General features: G+C 44.9%; 2 protein-coding genes across 2 annotated transcripts in view; one reads left to right on the plus strand and one right to left on the minus strand.

Moving 5' to 3' along the window:
- Positions 1–2,000, plus strand: part of LOC311367686 (netrin receptor UNC5D-like) — a gene marked incomplete at both ends in the record, with an annotated part of 133,825 nt that extends 131,825 nt beyond the window's left edge. The window contains 3 exons of the mRNA XM_084486498.1: positions 40–189; positions 1,298–1,468; positions 1,887–2,000. Coding sequence (XP_084342624.1) covers positions 40–189; positions 1,298–1,468; positions 1,887–2,000 — 435 coding nt within the window. The remainder of the gene's footprint in view (positions 1–39; positions 190–1,297; positions 1,469–1,886) is intronic.
- Positions 2,001–8,348: 6,348 nt separating this feature from the next.
- Positions 8,349–13,685, minus strand: LOC311367270 (aquaporin-3-like; the record flags this gene model as incomplete). The annotated part of the gene is made up of 6 exons (XM_084486085.1): positions 13,572–13,685; positions 12,155–12,281; positions 11,626–11,763; positions 10,780–10,898; positions 9,345–9,562; positions 8,349–8,499 (listed from the first exon to the last, which is right to left on the minus strand). The coding sequence occupies exons 1-6, from the start codon at positions 13,680–13,682 to the stop codon at positions 8,349–8,351; spliced, it is 864 nt and encodes a 287-aa protein (XP_084342211.1). The 5' UTR covers positions 13,683–13,685.
- Between the last annotated feature and the right edge of the window lie 6,773 nt (positions 13,686–20,458).

Here is a 20,458-nt window from a genome sequence, read left to right on the forward strand (position 1 = left end):
AAGATAACTCCTCTGGCCCTCTCCCCCTGGACCCCCCAGGCCGTGGCGGTGCTGGAGTGTGTGAGGGGGGGCCGTCTGCTGGAGGAGCCCAGGACGCTGCAGTTCAGTGGGAACGGCTTCAGCCTGCAGGTCTCCATCCAGGACCTCCCACAGCTCCTCTGGAGCATCAAGCCCTTCACCACCTGCCAGGTACGCCGTGTGTGTGTGTGTGTGTGTGTGTGTGTGTGTGTGTGTGTGTGTGTGTGTGTGTGTGTGTGTGTGTGTGTGTGTGTGTGTGTGTGTGTGTGTGACTGGGTGAGTAAGTTAGTGTGCGTATACCGGTGTTGGTGTGTGTGTGAGAGTGTACAGGTGTGGGTGCGTGTGTGTGTTTGCGTGTGTGTGAGTGATTGAGTAGATGAGTGCACAGGTGTTAGTGCGTGTGTGTGTGTGCACGTTTGCATGAGCTAATGTGCGCTACAGACATTGTGGTGCAGGTTCGTAGTGACCAACAGCGGCTCCAGTGTAGCGGCCAACAGTACAGTGTTCAGTGTGACTGTACTAGACTGAAACAGACTCATTTCTACACGCACGGCATCCAGCCGAGACGTTTGTGAAGTCCTCTGAGACCCAGCGTGGCGAGGCGTGTGGCCCTTGTTCCAACCCATGTGACTGCTCCTCTCCCCCCCCCCCCACCGCTACGCTCCGCGTCCCCGCGAGGTCACATCAAAGCACAGGCAGAGCGGCACGCCCCAGCAGGGGGGCATCAGCGAGAGCTATCTCCTCCACACACACACACACACGCACACACACACACACACATAACACACACACACACACACACACACACACGTATCACTCAGACACACACACACACACACACACACACAGATAACACACATACATATAGATAACACACACACACAAACACACGCATGTAAAATGCGTACACATGAATACACACACACACACACTTACACATTTATAATGTACAAACAGCCATAATGCGCAACTTTAATTATACTTTACTTTGAGGCACATTCAAACACACACTGACCGAGACAGGAACACCCCCCACTCATCCTAGTGATTTTTCGAGGTGTGTGTGTGTGTGTGTGTGTGTGTGTGTGTGTGTGTGTGTGTGTGTGTGTGTGTGTGTGTGTGTGTGTGTGTGTGTGTGTGTGTGTGTGTGTGTGTGTGTGTGTGTTTCTCTCAACGGGTGATTTAATTGAACACATAAAACCAATCAGCCGCTCTGTGCTTATTGAGTCTGACCCCGTCTCTCTCTCTCTCTCTCTCTCTCTCTCTCTCTCTCTCTCAGGAGTTCTCGTTCGCCCAGGTGTGGGGCCGGGACCACCACCCGCTGCAGTGTGCCTTCTCCCTGGAGCGCCTCGCCCCCCCGCCCACGCCCCCGCAGCTCTCCTGCAAGATCAGCGTACGGCAGGTCAAAGGTCGCCAGCAGATGCTCCAGGTGTACACGCCGGCGGCAGAGGTGAGCCCAGAGAGGGGGATTATGAGAAGGGGAAAGAGAAGAGAGAAGGGAGGAGAGAGGGAGGGAGGGAGAGAGAGGGAGAGAAAGGGGAGAGAGGGGGAGAAAGAGGGAGGGAAGGGGGGAGAAAGAGGGAGGGATGGGGAGAAAGAGGGAAGGAGAGAAGGGGGGAGAAAGAGGGAGGGATGGGGAGAAAGAGGGCGGGAGGGGGGAGAATGGGGGAGAAGAAGGGAGTAAGGGAGAGGGAGAAAGAGGGAGGGAGGGGGAGAAAGAGCGAGAGAGCAACAGCGTGTGTGAGATATACTCGTTGTGTAATAGACATTGTTTTCAAACTAGACGTGCTTTAGTCTGACTGTTCCATTGCTCTTTTTTTCCTCCTTCATCTTCCTCATTCTTCTTCTTCCTCTTCTTCGTCCAGCAGAGTGAAAAGGGGCCGATTCCTCTCTTCCAGCCTTCAGCCTTCAAGATCCCCCCATCCATCCATCAGCGCATCTGTGCCACCTTTGACTCGGCCAACTCCAAGGGCAAGGACTGACAACTGCTGGTCCAGAAGATGTGTATTGCCTCCTATGTTGTCTCTGGGTCCACTTTAGAAAATTAAGATACTTTTGCGCCATTGATTAATGGATAATATATGGCAATCATCATTTATTTATAAATCTTTTTTTAAAAATGTATTTTTATAAAAAAAAATTGATAACTTCATTTATTTACATTATTAAATGACGATTGCACCCAATCTGAATCAGAAACTGTTTAACCAATACATTCATATCAGCCTTGATGAACGATTCATAACTTAATGAATGACAAAACGTTGTAAAATAAGTGTTCAATCCATTAACTTATAATTGATGATCTTTAGAGGATAATTATTGCAACGGTATATCTAAAGCTCACAAAAAATTTCATGCCATTTTGATTTTGTCACAATTTGTGTGTGTGTGTGTGTGTGTGTGTGTGTGGTCTTGTTTTGTGTACTTGTAAATTTCAAGGTGGTTGGGTAACACGGTTTCCATGAGTAACACACTGAAGTACGTTACTAGCCCCTAGCTCCACTCGTAGGTAACAGATGTGGGTTCCTGATGGTGACATTTGGTACGGCCCCTCCCATGTGTAGATCAGAGGACGGGATGTCCCCAAGGAGGAAGAAGGATTGGCGTGTCTGAGTAAATAAAATCCAAACTATTCACAAACATAAATGCTTCACTTTGTGCCCACCATGGAAGCCTTTGATGGGTAAATAGCGCCATTTCACAATAAATATTTGGGATTGACTCTTGGCCTGTTTGGTAATACTATACACCTTATTGGTCACGCCAACAAGGACTTCCAAATGTCAAAACAACAAGTTTGAGCAGAATGTCATCTGCCTTGATATATTTTTTATTGGCCATTGGGAATTGCATTGATTTTATCTATGCAGAGATGGAGTTATTTGTGTTTTGGACCATACTTGTTATCATTTGTGATCATTTGAAGCTTCTTGAAGGAGAAGCTTCAAATTATCACAGTTTCTTGATTGAATGAATTTTATTCTCCTTTTGTTTACAGTTCTAAGTTTGCGCGGGGAAAGGGGATTGGGAACAAAGGCATTCTGATGTCTCTCTTGTGCGCGCAACCGGCATCGCGCATCCGTGGTTCCTTTATTCTGCGGAGTCACTAATTGGCCACGCCCACTTCGCCAGGTTAGGTCCACGTTAGGAATCGTGTGTCACCATGCTGTGCTGCGGTGACGTCTCCTTTTGGTATATGAGCTGCAACGACAGTTGTGAATGACATGCAATATGGCCATAACAATACTAAAACTGCATTTGTGCATTTGATACTTTGATGGTTTCTAAACGAGCCCCAACCCATCCCAACTATTTATAAAAATGTATCCCTTCCATCTATTCTACAATGTGGGCATGGCCAGCTGCTGGAAAGAGTTGATTGGTCGACTGCATCAACTGGTCAGCTGGCATTGAGACCTCCCCTCATGTCTGCGTGGACACTCCCACTTGTGATGTCACAAAGGGATATATTTTGAACTAACTCTAGAAATTTCGAATTGGAGAGCCAAACACTGTCATCTACAAAGACAGTTTTGTCCTTTTGAACTTCATATGCACACCATCTCCTGACATATTCCTCCAGTATCAATAAAACCAGGAGTATAAAACCCATCTGTCAGCACCTCAATACACTCCACCACTAGGAGTTCATCTGGACTAGTGATGGGAAATCTTTAGTGTCAACCCAGTAATAAGCACATCTTGAAATGAAGCCTCTTCCTACAATGTGAACCATAATGGACTGCAGTGACCCCTGGTCCCAGGACTCTCCTCATGCATTATGTATTTTTCCGCTCCCCGGTTATACTTCAGTTTCACTTTCACTTCTCCTGACCTCCTCACAACTTTTGAAAGCACAGGAGAACTATTAACTAAATTAGCATAATGTTCACACCAAAAGGACGTATTGCTGGTTAAATGGTGCAGTAACTTAAGCAACGCTGAAATGTTCTTCTCTGACCCTCCCTAGAGACACATACCGCTGACTTGAACTTTCACCTTGACTGCTCTGCGCTCAAGGTGAGGGCGTACTCTGTTAAAAAGAACCAACTGCTTGTCTATCCTATATGTAAATCATACTCTTTACTGGATAAATGTAAATTAAAGTTTTTGACCAATCTATTTCAGACATGACAATTTTTTTGAACATGTATGTGTAGCTTGCGTTTGATTATCCTTGATTCCTCATTGTTTGTGCGTTTGCTACTCCTGTAGGACTTAAACAGGACGTCACATCGCAATGACATGGGCATCCTCGTAATCAAGGCTATAGTATGGTTTTTTTCTTCTTCATTTTTTGTGAAATAATTTGTCATTATAGAGAGACCTTGTGCTTGTAACAGCCGCAGTGTTCTTCATGTGAGACGTGACTGAAAAAACTTGCCATTAGCCTAGGTTACTGTATATCTACCTTGATTTAGGATTTTGCAGTACTACAACTCTCAAATCCTCTCAATATGGTACAGTATTGCCAACAAAAAATCCCATGATGCATTCTGATTTATAAGCCCTATAGGATGGGCATTGCGTTTGGGTTCCTCACAAGCTGTTTCACTTACATGTTAGTGGATGTCCATTTCATCCTAATGTGGCGTAAAACCCTCAGCCTGCACTGAGTCAGTTTTATAGCGTTCAGACAGAGTGGCCGACTACACAAAAACTATTGAGTTATTTCTCCAGTGAAGTAAGGATATTGATTTTGTTTTCCAGTTGCAAACTGTCAGGGCCTTCAGGGTATTCAGAAATCTCTGGCATATCCAAATCAAAAATACACTTTATGATTAAGAAAAACGTATCAGAGTTGTAAAAAGGGGATTTGGTTTAGGGAAATATACAGGGAAGTGTGCATGTGTTTTTCATCTATAAATGTTTCATATAGTTGTACCTGCTGTATGTCACTTGAATCTGCAGTTAATAGCAAGAGCTAGGACTTGGCAATAATTTAGATGAAGCACATCGATTTATATTCCAACAGATGGAAATATTAGAATACTCAACATTCAATACCATATAAATATTTCAGCATGCTTCTGGGGTTTTCTAGCAGCCCGTGCAAATGTGGTGACATCTGATCTGGGACCACATGACATCTTGACATGTGCGCCGGCCCCGGGGAGTTTGATCCTGCGGTGGGCTTCTGACCGGCTTACTTAGGCTCTCGTCTGCACTCTGCACGCATTCTCAAAGTACAATCAATTATTTATCTGTCTGTCCAGCGATTAGATGAATGAACTAAAAGAAGAGCCCTGAATTTGGAGCCACAGCCTCTCACTATGGACTGACCTCAGTACAGACTGACCTCAGTACAGACTGACCTCAGCACGGACTGACCTCAGTACAGACTGACCTCAGTACAGACTGACCTCAGTACAGACTGACCTCAGCACGGACTGACCTCAGTACAGACTGACCTCAGCACAGACTGACCTCCTGGGTAAAGCCAGCGCTAGTTGGTATGGAGCAGTGTCCACACCCCCATCTCAATGATGCTTTTAGCAAACTCGATGTGTATGCAGAAACCTAACTTAAGTACCTCCCTTGTGTAGGTTTAACTAGCTCTTATAAAGGGGTAGCTTTGGGGTAACCTGCTCTGATATTGTCTTGGATTTATTATCCGTTCCTCTCAGGAGGCCAAAGTGTCAGGGAGATGTGGACATAAAGGAACCCCAAGCAAATTACACTTTAAAGTTTTGTGTAAAGGGCGTGTGGTTCAGCAGTCGGGGTTAAGTTTGCACACTATAGTGCGTAGATCCCACTGTAAAACACGGGAGCTACGGCCGCGGCCCCACAAATCACCGCTGTCATCCCACAGCCCCAACGGACGTTTTTATGCACATGCCCTTTATCTGGTTTTATCTCTGCGGAGGGGAAAGAGAGACGGTGAATTCTTCAGTCTACTTGTTCTTCAAAACCTCGCTGATGTGGAAGGTTCCAGAAGCCGCTGATAAAGAGTCCCATACAATTCATTAGTTTTGCGAGAATTTAGGACTTTATATTTTTTATTTATGTATTTGAACAGCATGATGGAGTTTGAAGAAGTCGATTACCGCGACCCCTTGGCGTTGCAAGGGGTAGGTCTAATTGGGTTAACCCCCCCACCCCATGTATAGAACACCGGTCATTATCGGGAAATTTCTGGGCTTATTTGAGATAATGACCAGTGACGTTACTTGCCATAACGAAAAAATGACTTCACACAGTGTGTCTTTTTACAATTACCATTCGTAGTGTTGATCAGCAGAGAAATAGTCTGCCAAAGACGTTGACGTCGCTTAGCAACCGAATCCGCTTGGGTCGATATGTTCTTGCGGAGTGATACGAAAAAAAATCCACTTTCTTTGACAGCGGTATACAAAAAAGTAGTCCCTCCTGGCTGCCTGCAAAGTGTACGGCGGTTACTATGCAACACACTGTAGCGTCCTTCAGAGAGAAGGCTAGAGACGGTAGCTTGGTTCGCCGGCAATTTAGCCTACTATCGAGTTCACTCACCATGTGCCTATTGCTTTACAACATTTCCACCCTCTCCAGCAATCAACATATTTTTAGACTTCAGTGAACTATGCTATTGCTTTTATATATAAATAAACATCAGTTCAAGTAAACTGAACGGGCGTCATAGCTGTGTGTATACGCTCAATTTACAACAGTTGGGAACCAATCAGATCGCTTGATTTAAGCCACCCGTTTTATAATGAAAAATAATTCACCACCGGAAGTCGGGAAGGCCCATGCAAGTGAAGGGAGCGTTCCACAGCATTGAGAAGAGCCGTGTAATAAGTAAGGGATAATCACCTCAAGGCAGGGCAATAAACAGTTTGATATGCCCGGCTCGTGGACGGCTTACGGTAACCTTCCACGAGCCGGGCATATCAAACTGTTTATTGCCCTGCGTTGAGGTGATTATCCCGTTTATTCTACTTCTTGCTTGCCAACTTAATAAAACACTTTAAATACTTTAATAATTATGCTTTTTCATATTCATATTGCATGCTTATTAAATGTATACTCTGTTTGAGTATACTTTGTTCATCTCCCCCAAAAAGTAGTCCCCTTTAGAACTATAGTGAATAACGTTAGCTCAGCTGTAGCTAATTAGTTTCTATAGCAACCATACAAGGCTGCATCTGATCACTAGTTTAATAACGTAGTTGCTACATTGTATCTCGCTTGAGAAACTATGTATCGACTGACCCTCCGATAGATTTCCGACACATTTTAGAAGGTTTTTTAAAGGTTTATTTTTACAATGGACCTCATGTTTGAAATTTCTGTGATAGAAAAAAAATACAAGTGGCGTATTGATCTACTATTTGATGACTCTGTGCTTAGTCAGCAGCAAGTACAACCGACAAGTCAGCGGGCAACCTGCCGGGTTAATGCCCTCCTCCCAGCCAATCAGAATCAAGCATTCTTAAACAAAGTAGAATAAACACTTTTAAATGTCATGAACGATGTTAAAATATAAACAGAAGGCTTTCCTCAGAGCAGTGGATTCAAATTTCTACTGGATCGCCAAGAGCAAAGAGAGCAAGATGAACCTTCTGATTGGCTGGAGGTTTCTGAACAACGTAACTTATGATGTTCAGTGTGAAACATGAACATCTGGATAGTCTATCTATATTGAGGCTATTGTGGCAAATGTAACTATATGGGTTACAATTGCTTTGTAGGAGAGGAGACAAAGAAAGGAGTGGAGACAGGTAGAGGAGAGGAGGAGAGGGGACAGGAGAGAGTGGACAGGAGTGGACAGGAGATGCCATGCAGAGTCCATCCTACCACCAAGGTAAATAAAAGAAGATCAGAAGATCCACGTGTTTAAAAAAAAAAGAAAAGCAGTTGCTTTCAACGGCTGTTATTTTCTATAAAACTGCATATTCCTGCGTCACACTCTTCTTATTGAGTTTAGTTTTCATTTATTTCTTGGTTTGTTTTAATCTAAATGCTAACAATGGTTGTTTGTCGGAACGCCCTGAGTTTCAGGATTTAGAGACACGGCTACATTTTGAAAACAATATATTTTTGAAATCTGTGAGTTCTCAGGAACTTCCTTGCACACAAATGATATATAATTCCTATAAAAATGAATTGGCAGTGTCAATAATATACACAATAATCAAAAATATGATTATGAAGTGAGTTAAAGGATTAATCAGCCAATTTATAAAGGGATTTTAGTTAGTATTCAATAAATCAAACATACTTCAAGACAAACTGCTGAATAATACATAGGTGATATAAAACCTTTAAGGAAAATATATAACTTAAATTATTGAAATGGTAGCAACAAACGACACAAAGGCTTCCTATGCCTCTCCATTGATAGTCGTTCATTTGAGTCTTTCCTCTTCCTCTCGTCTTCTCTGGATGCGTGCCTCTCCTTCCACGTTGTAGCCCACCATCAGCTGGTACACCACCACCCCCACCACGGCCCCCAGGAACGGGGCCAACAAGGGCACCAAGAACCAGTAGCCTTTCACTCTGTGGAGGCAAATGGCTGCAGTGTTTAGAGGAACTATTGGAGACCAGTTTCTTTAGGATTCATTTTACAATTAGAATTTCTTTGTATTACTATTTTAGTCATTTCGCACACTTCTATCTTAATTACTTTCACTTATTTTAAACCTGGAATATATACGTTTTCTAGTAGCACCCTCTAGTGGTTTGGGTTGTAGCTGAAGGTATAGCTACAGAAGGTCTTCTGAGATTCTCCCTGTTTCTTGAGTAGAACGTTCCTCGAGAAATGTAAAAAGCTGCAGTAAAAAAGTGACAGGGCAGGTTGAACTACGTTTGCGTGATATTGAATTGCAATGAAATTGTCAAAGAAAGAAAAGGTACTACACAAAACTAAACAATTGAAATGAACTCCCATCGTTCTGTTCAATCTGTGCTTTTTAAGTCAATGTGTCAGAATTCATCTCAGCCAGTCGGTAAGGTGTCCAGACGTACTATGTTTCATTAGGGATTGTATAGGGTCCCTATCAAGGGTTAACTGAACTGTTCATTGACATTTTGATTGGCAATACAAAGGTTGCATATAATAATATATCATTTTTATATTGGAAAAAGTATATCAACTGATGACAATAATGTCATCCCACAACGGAAGACAAAATATAAAAAAAAATATATTCATTGATTTTTGGAAGTTGTGAATCGATTCAGAATCATAGAAGATAATAGACTTTGTTGCAGTGCAGTCCTTCATTGTTTCCATCATGCGCTCTACTCGGTTACAACCCCAAAAGCATTCACAGCCAAACCCCTCCCTTTGGATACAGGTGATACATTCTCCCTACTGTATCTAAGAGGTGGGGGCTACTCACGTGAACACGCCGCCGCCCCAGCCCGCCAGCGCGGTGAAGAGGCGCGGCCCCAGGTCCCGGGCGGGGTTCACGGCGTAGCCCGAGTTGAAGCCCATGGAGAGGCCGACCACCAGCACCACCAGGCCCACCGTGAAGGCCTCCAGGCCCGCCGGGACCGCGCTGGTGTGGGGGTCCACGATGGCCAGGATACACACCATTAGTGCGGCCGTTCCGATCACCTGACACACAGCGGACACAGAGTGCATTGTGGGGTTTTGATGTCAGTTGATGATGATTTGTTTGATTTTAAAAGCACTTTTCATTGAGGAAATCTCAAAATGCTGTACAGGGCTGAAACCGAACATGTAAGTAGAGCCAAAAAGGATAAACACTAACTAAACACTAGAAGTTGTAATGGTTTTGCCAACTATGTTTTTGTCCAGTCTAGGATGTTGTGCAATTAATGTAAGGACTAAAATCGTAATTAAATGTTCAGACACCACGCTTTCTAGTTGATCATTTTATCCAACGGGGAACATTGTCCCTATCCCAAAGATTGGTCAATTTTTTTGGTGAAAAACACGGCAGATATTCTTCCTGAACAAAAGGTATAACCTTGTATAAAAAGAAGCAAACCTCTTTCTCTTCTAAAAGCACAGGGCTTCAGAAGAGGCCAGCGGTGCTTAAGACATCACACGGTCACTGCAGTGAGCTTGTGTTTACCTCCTGATACCTGAACGCTGCAGAATGACAATCCCTAATTCACAGATACTTCACCATATTCATTTCTATTTTAATATATTTCTGGCATCCCCACCATTTCTGCTCGGCATTAAGGCGGGTAATTAACTCAAGTTTAATTTCCTTTCCTTTTTTCCACATCTAAAGTAAAAGCAGCATAAATCCATTTCCAAACACCACAGGGCAAAGGCAGTACATTCCAAAAACGATCTTGTGAAGCAACTTGACAGCTAAACCACCCCTCAGTGCCGCCCCCTATCTATATTTCCCCAAAACAAAAATCACATCCGCCGCACTTCAGAGGACTAACTCAAGAAAAAGCAGATTGGATGAAGGCGGTGCTCATTCTGTCTGTATTCTTAGTCTGTCAGTGTGCGTGAGTTGTTCCATATCACATGCTCTCCATTAAATATTATTTCACCCAAAGTGTTGACTTTAGGGGCCCTTTAATAGCCGGGTAGCGATACCACTGGGAGGATTCAAAACAATGATCATTTAAATGGGGCTGGAGTGGGGGAGAGGGCCTGGGGACTGAGTTGTTTAGAGCTCCATCTGTGCCCTGTAGCTATCGAGCACCGGGGTCACCGGGGCCCATTCTTAAACGTGTATGTTGTTCTTGTGATTTGATCCAGAGCAATCGCTGTGACACTGATTTAATCGTACCCTTGTTGTGCACTAAGGGATGTGACGAAACGATGTCTGACACTTTTGTTACCTGGTCGAAGAATCCGTTGAGCAGGCTGAGATGTGGGGAGGGATACGTAGCGAAGATCCCCGCCGTGGCGTTGGTCCCGTCCACAGACAGCGTCCCCTGGCCGTAGTCCCACAGTGCATCTGGTGGGGACACGCACATCACCGTGTTGAGTGTTGATGAGACATGCAGCTTCATTAACTGTAAGCACCTGCTCTGAGACCGCCGTCCCTGCCTGACAGCAGGCCCGTGTGTAAACATGGAGTAAGCATTGATCTTGTGTGTTGGTGCCGCGGCGGTGCTGGTATTATCAGATTACATTAAGAGGAACAAATGGATTGGATATGGAGGCGATGACACAGACCAGCGCTAGGCACTGGACGCCCCGTTGTGTCTGTGGGACAGAGCGCCGGGCTGAGCTGCCCTTCTTGTGATGAACCTTAAAGTTCAGGTGTTTTTTTAAACAATGTTGAACAGTTCAACTTTGAGTGCCGGGCGCGGAACAGCACCACTTCACAACGAAACGTAGTAAAGGGCTTGATCAAATTTCAAACAGCGTTGAGAAGCTGATTCGGGGTGTAGGGATAATCTAAATCAAACCAAACGTAAAGGCACGGCGTCTTTTCAAATAAATTTTCGCTGATGAATAGTTGTATATATAATATTATATTGTTTATAACGGTAGGATTGGGCTCAGAGCGATTGGAATAAAGCACTCTTTTTCAAGGCTTTTTGGAATCGTCCGCGTCTCTGTGATTGGCCCTTCAGTGACGTAGGGGAGGGGCCTCTGGCTGCAGGAAGCAGGCAGGTTCTCCGTGGACATCAGGGATAGAACCCAGCGCAGCCATTCTACAACTCAAGGCCTCCTACCGGAATACATGGCAAATATGATCCCAGCGCCCAGGAAGGCCCCCAGTGTCTGGAAGAGGAAGTAGACGGGGAACTTCCTCCATGGCTCCCTCCCCAGGAGGCAGAGGGCAAAGGTCACGGCCGGGTTCAGGTGACCCCCTACGGAGGGCGAGAAGGACAGAAACATGAGACTTTAATGTAACAGGAGGGAGGTCTCTGTGACACACACTACATTGGAAGGATGAAAAGGCGAAGAGGGAGAAAAAAGTCAACGTTTTTCTGAACCAAAAAAAAAATGAAACCTTGGAGGGGAAGTGAACTAAAAACACACAGCCCATCTGGGTGGGAGGTTTATAATCACGCTTCCCTTCCCTTTAAGCTGCTGTGTGTGTGTGTGTGTGTGTGTGTGTGTGTGTGTGTGTTAAGTTCCCATACAAGTTCCCCTTTACGTTCCTATACACCACTGTCACACCCCCTTCCCGGACACCTGTCCATCCCCCACCTTAAGTTCCCCTCTACGTTCCTATACCCAACTGTCACACCCTCTTACCGGACACCTGTCCACTGACGAGGACCCCCAGCGTGGCGGCGAACCCAAAGGCCAGGTTGACGGTGAGGAACGCGCCGTGGGAACCTCGGCTGAGAAGCATCTGGGCCACCGAGCCGCAGCCAAACGTCTGCAGGGGGAGGGGAGAGACCACTGAAACCGTTCTCCCCCGGACCCCCCCCCACCCTGGTGGGGGGTCCCACTGCCGGGAGAGACCACTGAAACCGTTCTCCCCCGGACCCCCCCCACCCTGGTGGGGGGTCCCACTGCGCCCCGGACCCCCACCCTGGTGGGGGGTCTCACTGCGCCCGGTCTCCCTCTCAGCCAGGGCGGGTCTCTTTTGTTTTGAACCTTGAAGGTCATTCAGATGTTTTTGTGGGTGTTTTGGGTGTGATTGTTATTTTATTTTTTTGGAGAGGGGGGGACTTTAAACCTGAAAAACACGACTTTAAACATGGAAACACATGCATGGGTCTTCCTGATGTCCAGGAGGGGTTTCCCTCTCTGATCTTCTGTGTTTTGAACAGCGGCCGCCTGCTGCAGACATCAGAGACCCCCCCAGCTGGGGTCCTCTCTGGATGTGTTGTCTGGGGGAACTAGAACGCCTGCTTACACACTATTTACTCTTCCCTTGGTGTGGATTCATTGGTCTCTAAGATGTTAATAATGTGGAGTATTTGAACTATACATCATGGCCCACGTTCAAATTGATCCGGCCAGGTCTGACAATGATTATCTATTTCGGGGGATTTAAAACCAGTTTTGTAAATACGCCAAGCCATAAATAAATAATCTGATGATGAAGTTATAAATGGTAATGGAAATGCAGACCAGAAGAAATGCCGACCTTATCTCAGTATGATCCAGAGCTGTGTTCTAAACCGCCAAAGGTCAGAAGCTGTGTGCTGGCAACCGGAGAGGCTTTGGAAAGGACATCGCCCATATTTGGATAAGATAAATTAATATTCTAATCTTCTAGTTAATGAATAAAAATCATTATCGCAGATAGTCACGCATTCACATCACACATATTATATGTCATACAATCATTGAACTAGCAATGCAATAACATTCTGGTGATCAATTACACTTAATAACACGTCCTTACCAAATTAAGACTATGTGATAAAACCCCAATACAGTCTGCATGAAAAAATTATATTAAAAATGTAATATTGTTGTTCTGTGGTTCGTAAGGTACCGTCAAGCGACGCGTTGTGGTGCCTTGTCAACGTTTGTATTCATTAATCAGTGACCCTCCGTTTTAATTGATTTAGTACAGAGCAGATACCCCCTGTTTGATTGTACTCTTTGATTCCCCCCAGCCTCACTCGTTCGTTGCTTTGGATAAAAGTGTCTGCTCAATCTATATCGATCTATTCTCAAAACCACACAGCCCCGCCCGGCCCCGTATACTCACCACCAGAACCAGGGTCCCCAGGCACTCTGCCAGGCCCTGCTGGAGAAGCAGGTGCCTGATGTGGAAGATCTGTGCCAGCTTCTCAAGAACTGCCTTCTGTTTTTCCATCATGAGGAAATGGTGAGCATTAATTTTGGCTAGCAGCTGTGAGATACTCGATGGGTAAGAGTCTGTGTCTTTCTTGCTCAAGAAATGTCAGACTTAAGTACGACTCTGTCTCCACCCATTCATACCCTCTCTACAGGTACTGGGATAATAAGGTCTACACCCTTTTATTTTTCAACTTGATCTCTTCCTTGTTTCTATGCCATTACTGGCAAATCAGCCAGAAAAATATATATTATTGAGATACTCGTTGGCTTATGAGCAGTTATTAGCCAATGTATTGTTTTCAAAGAAAGCCACTTTACGTAAAACAATAGGCCGTATCCACGCCACATGCCTGGAAGTGATTAGCATAATACCGAATTATCATTAGCATATATATTATGCTAATTTAATTGTCGACATAATACCACATTCTGAAAGAATTAGTGGACAGCAGACTTTTGAGAAGTCCTTTTAGTTGTGTGGGCTGGTGGCGGCTCTCTGCTTCAGAGACTGTGGATCTTTTACAGCCGACCATGCCGAAACTGAGAAAGCCGCACTGGACTTTAGGATAAAAAGCTATCTTTTTTTCTATGCTGTGAACAAGGACACAGGATTGACACCTTTAATAATTGAGATAACTTCAAGCCATTGTGAGATATTCTCCTCTAGACGGAGCGTGTGATGGGCCATAACGACTCTAAAGTTGTCCTTGACATGAGCTCTTTCTGACTGCTGCTTGTGATGGAGGATGGTATAGAAAAGGCAGATCGTCATCAAGCATCGGCAACAGAGTGGTGTCTCTGAAAAGGAACCTCAATTCCTCCCATCATCCTTTCTTTGAAAATAAATTATTTAATACATATTGGTCCATTCAATTAAATTCAAAGCACTTTATTCATCCCCAAGGGGCAATTCAATTCTCCCAGTAAATAATTTTAACAAACAAAGCACACATACTTCAGCAACCAAAACAATCACATACCCAGAAAATAAGTGATGAGTGAAAGCTTTCAAATCCAAGTTGTAGGCTTAGTCATCTCCATCGCCTCCAGAAGTTTGTGATCACTATTAAAGATGTGTCTGACACTTGCAATAGTCAGACGGTATGTTAATGTATACGCAGCCCGCGGTAGAACCCCCCCAGTGGTTCTCAGACACACAGAGAGATGTTGAACTTGATGCGACCAGAGGGTGAAGGACAGAGACGAAGGCAATTACTTTAACTGACAATATTAAGAAAAATGACTCACTGAAATGAACGAGCACAGTGAAACTATTATGAATTGAGCCAAAGCCCAAACAGAGATCAGGCTCCTTTTGTGGGACTGAGGCTGAACAGCCCGATACACGACACACAGCAAAGTGCTGCAAATATTGTTTTCACAAAGGCCATTTGAGGTGTTATTGATTGAATGTTACAACAATATTACAATATTCTACAGCAAGCTAGGTTTCATTTTCCACGATTACACTGGCATAAACCCACTAGTGAAGAATACTAGTACACACACACACACACACACACACACATCAAATAGCATTCACCACCAAACCAGAGTGTCTCATTTGCTGTGAAGCTTGTGGCTGAGCACGTTGGTCCTGGCCTTTACACCCACGCAGCAGAGCCCCCAAGCTTCACTAATGGACAATGGTCCCGCCTGTTCTTTTAGGCCGCTCTCTCTTTACTGATGAAAATATAACTTATTAGCACCGCAACCCTCCCAAGGTAGGGCTCTGCTACGCACAGCTCATCTTTTATCCCAACAGGAGATGAAATATTTAGATTTGGGGAGGATTTATGGAGCTGTTATGAAACTCCAATATAAAACCAAAATGAAACCAGCCCTTGGACGTCTGACAGGCTGGATTTGGATGCAGCACTGGTCAACACCTTGTTTGGTAGCAAAGACAGATTTAAAGTGCCTGGAAGGGAACACTTTTGGAAATATATTGGCCAATCTTTATATCTAACCTCACCATCAGCACTGTGTGTGAGATTCTGTGAACTGCGAGTGTGAAATGTTGCCCGCTGTCAGAACGCAGAAACAATCTGTTTCCTCACTCCTTCATTTCCATGCTGGATATGATCGTGACAATAATTGCTTTTTATTTTTCACTTTCTCCCAGCCATCAGACCCATCTCGATCCGTTAGGGGTAACGGTTGTTGTTTTCCCTCCAGATTAGGCCATGCGTTCTGCTGAAGGTTTTACTCTTTATATTCCACTGAAGCATTGCCCCTCACAGTGATTGGCCCATGAATCCCCCCCGCTGGAGCACCATGTATCTGATGAGTGCAGAGCTAAATAAAATCGGTCTAGTGAAAGACGGGAGGAGCGGGAGGAGCCATCGATTTAATCCCACTGCTGTTATTTTATGATGAAAAATCTATCCACCACAATGCAATGTTTTGTTGTGCACTTAAAGACGGCATAAAAACAACGTCTGAGTTGAGATCAACAGCTTCAGCCCACACAGCCGCCGCCGCCACGCGAAGCACCATTGATTACCACGGCAACATGTTAATCAGCATCGACCTCCATGTTATTATCCAATCATCTCCCTCCTCCGCACCGGCCGTCAGTGGGGAGCAATTCAGACGCACCAGAGATGTGATGTATGTTTGTTAAGCATCCAACGTCCCCATGGCAACGTATAGACTATAATCATATACAGTTAGAGGGTGGGGAACTACTTCTGTTTGTCTGGCGATGCGTTGGTCACTTGTGTAGAGTCACCACTGTGAAATGCACAGGGTCGTAACAGTGTGGCAAAGAAATATCAAACGGCAAGTCTGTTCAAATGTTTAGATTTAATATAGAGCTTTTTATTTGCTACCAAGGTACGAGGCGGTATAAGTTTAAAAAACGTAAAGATAACCAGCATAACGCCCTTTCTGCCTGTTGTCGGGCGCTGTTCATTCATTCCCTTCAGAGGAAGGGCGTTAGTATGGCTCGTTAGCGCTCGTTAGCATGAGTGCAGAGAGAGCCCGCAGTGGGCCAACGTACCGCACATGTGGCCGATGAACCCTGTGCCCTCCCCACCGCCACTCCAACCAGGGTCTGATGCTGAGAGTCCTGAGGCGGTGGGTCGTCTCTTTGAAGAGCTGCAGCCAAATGGGGAACAGATTACCGGGCCCTCGGTACCTAGTGGGGGGCCCAGCCAGCCCACCTGGGGTCCCTCCTTATCCCGCCAAACCTAAACACGCTGCCCCACTGGGTGCCTCTGTTCAGACCCGCGACCCACACCTACCCTGGGTTTGGTGCCCTTAAAGAAACAAAAGCAACCGTCCAGAGCCACAACACTTAGAAGATGACTTTACCGCCAGACCCAGTTGGCTGTAGGTCATTACGGATCAGACGTGTTCTGCACGTTGTCCTGTTATTGTTTGTGAGGGAGAATATGTCATGCCCATCACCAGCTGCAGTGTTTGACCTCTAGAATGACTGACTTTGTCCGTACGTCCGTCTGTCTGTCCATCCATGGGATAGCAGAGCTGTTCTGGTTGAATAGTATTCTGGGAACCAGAAGAATCTGGGAGCTCATGTTTTACTTGCTCTGGCAAATAGAGAGGTTAAAAAATAATTTGCGAATTGGTCTGGAGATATTGGGCGAGTTGAATGTCACGTATCCATGGATACGTGTGTGGGCGTAGAGTTCTGGGAGTCACATCTTCCCGGTATGGTTCTCAGTGCGATGTTAAAGGAGCCCTCTTCTACCACCAGGGGCCCTTTGGACAAGCCATCACAAGCCCTTTCACAATCCATCCCTTTGTGCCTAACAACAAGGTGGAGCATCCACTCAGATGTATGGATGGGTGGATGAACCACTGCACCCTACCAGGTGATGGGTGGATGAACCACTGCACCCTACCAGGTGATGGAGTACACCAACAAACACCAACGCTGCCTTTAACAAACCTGATGAATTCTAATGTGTGTGTGTTTTTTTTTGTATTTGTTGAACAAAATACATAAGGGCTTTTACATGCTGACTGATGGATGATTATTAGCATAATAACCGAGAGAGAAGCCAAAAGCCAAAGACAAATGCACAGGTAACACCTTAACATTTACATACCTGTCATAACAGTTGGTGATCTGCAACCCCTTTTGATAAATAAACCCAACCCACAGCTGTGTGTGTGTGTGTGTGTGTGTGTGTGTGTGTGTGTGTGTGTGTGTGTGTGGGTGTGTGTGTGTGCAGTGCATTAGCATAATATTTGTGACAAGCTCTGATTCATGGCTGATCAGTATTCACACTGTAGTCTTAATGTTGTATCTAAAATGTTAATGGTTCCCAGCTAATGTAACCCAGCACTGAATCAGGCGTGTAGATCATGAGTCATAATAACAGGAAGTGACCCGACTACGACTCAAAGAACGCTATGGGAGAGAGGAGGAAAGTCCTCCTCTGAGTGGGTGGGACTAGCTAAGTGATCTGAATCGCGTCAACATCTATTCACGAATAGGCTGGAGCCCTGGCTACGCTATGAACCAATAAACAGGAGCCCTGGCTGTGGAGCAGCCCGGAGGGAGGGTTTATCCTCTCAAGTCTCTAGGCTACGAGAACCAACAAACACGCTCGTATGCCTTGTTTCCACCGAGCGGTGCGCTACTGTTCATTGCGGTACAGTGTGGCTCTGTTCGCTTATATTGCCGTTTCCACTGCCAAAAGTCCGCTGAAATAAACGCGCTGAGTCTACCTATTTTTCGGTACTCCACAGTTGGGTTACGACGGGGTGACACAATTCCATACAAAGTCAACGTAGAGACATGAATCAGGCGAAATTTGTCGCTAGAAAAACCGGTGTTGGTGTGAACACACAGTAAAAGTGTGGCGAAAACACGCGAGTTACACTCGCCGTTATTCTGAAATCACTTAAAAAATATCCTGTTTGGTATGACCAGGTCACTGATATCTTTGCAACACAAACAGCGAGGAGGATTGACTTGATCTATAAATGAAGTCCCTCAATCTTATTTGGCTTAACACCATGACCAACATTCTGAAACATCCACATTTGCCTCAAACAATGTTAGGCTTACAGCCCATGTCAATAGTTGTGAAATTATGTTCTTCTATGTTGTTCTTTTAATTGTTTGTTACTCTGACCATTCTGTTTAATATTGTGGAAAGGATGTTAGTGAATGATTCAGAGCATGATGCATTTTAAATGGCTTTTGGTCTTGTGTCTTCATTTTTCTTAAAACAATTGTAGCTGAAAATAAACATAGCCAAATTACAACCAATAGCTTCAGTCATTGAGGGCAAAAATAGGCCCAATGATAGGCCCAGACTTTTTTATTTAGTTTTACAAATCAAGAGTAGGCCTGATTTGACTAATTGGCTTTGCATCCTTTCCTTCTGCCCTTGTAGTCCAAGACATGCTGCCCACCAGCTTTCAAAGTACAATGCTGCCACTGGTGGATTTGTATCAATTTTATTCACATAATTATCCCTCCCTGCTATTTTGTAGTTCACCAAAACACCCTGAAACAACTTCTAAAATTCAAAAAAAAAAAATCTCACATACTACAGTAGTGCAAGCAGGCCAATGGCAACCAAGCACGCAGTCTTTCCTCCCTCACTTTAAAAACCACCAGCCGCCACTGACACACACACACACACACACACACACACACACACACACACACACACACACACACACACACACACACAGTGATAGTCTGCCCTAAACACACACACACACATGTTGGTCTGCCCTCAACACACACACACACATACGTCCCTGTGACACGTTTATCTCGCTTTGCCGGGGAACGATTGAACAGGGATGTCTTGGCCCAGTGTGTTCCAGGGCTTTAGACATGTCTCGCTGTGCGTGAGACACCATGGATGACAGTCGCAGTGGATGTGGGTAGATGGCTGACGGAGACGTTTTGACAGCTGCTGAGAGACGGAGAGGGCTTTATCTGTAGCTTATAAGATAAAGAGGAAGTGGAGGAGCCCCTACAGCGTGCCTCCTTCTCCTTCTGCAGCCCCACCTGGTCTGCGGTCGGCTGGAGTCCCCGTCAAGAACGCCTCAAAACAACCTCAGGATCCATGTCGGAATCTTGGAGCGATAGAAGAAGATGTAAAGTCCAGTCAAGTTGTATTCATTTATTAAGCACATTTGAAAAAAAACCTAAAAAGGGGTTTACAGTAAGGAGTCGTACAATAAAAATATATATCTGTACAGTTAAGTTTCAAATAACGTCACAATACTCCAAAAAAGGACAACAATTATTGCAATTAGGTGCAGGATTTTGACATGCATGAATCGCTTTAAATTGCCTATACATGATCAGGTTATAATTGAATGTAAGAATGAGCCCTACCCCGACTCTCTCCGTTGCATAGGAAGGCCTGTGGGCTTGTGGTTGTTATTGTCTCGACCCATGGAGATAGAACTCCAGTGCTCTGAATGCACCATCTCCAGCAGGCTGCAGTTCACTTCCCGGACACAGGGGCCAGTGGAGAGACTCTTACAAAGTACCTTTTAAAGATAAACATTCAAACGGCTGACCTTTAATTAAGTTTTACTATTGTCTGGCCACCTATTTAGCAGTTGAATGAAATATAACCCTGGTCTTTTTCCGTGGGCGGATTTGTGGCGTGATGAAAGGGGGTTTGGAGACGGGCAGAGTGCTCTGTCAGAGAAGTGGATGTATTGAAGGGAATGTGTTAAATGAGCGGTGGTTAATGTTTATATATGTGGAAGTTGTGGGAGGACAAAAATGCCAGCGAGCCCCTCTCCCAACCACCCCACTGCTAATGGGAATATGATTATGTTCAC

The sequence above is a fragment of the Micromesistius poutassou genome (assembly GCF_964030765.1).
Source record: "Micromesistius poutassou genome assembly, chromosome: 22".
Lineage (NCBI taxonomy): Eukaryota > Metazoa > Chordata > Actinopteri > Gadiformes > Gadidae > Micromesistius > Micromesistius poutassou.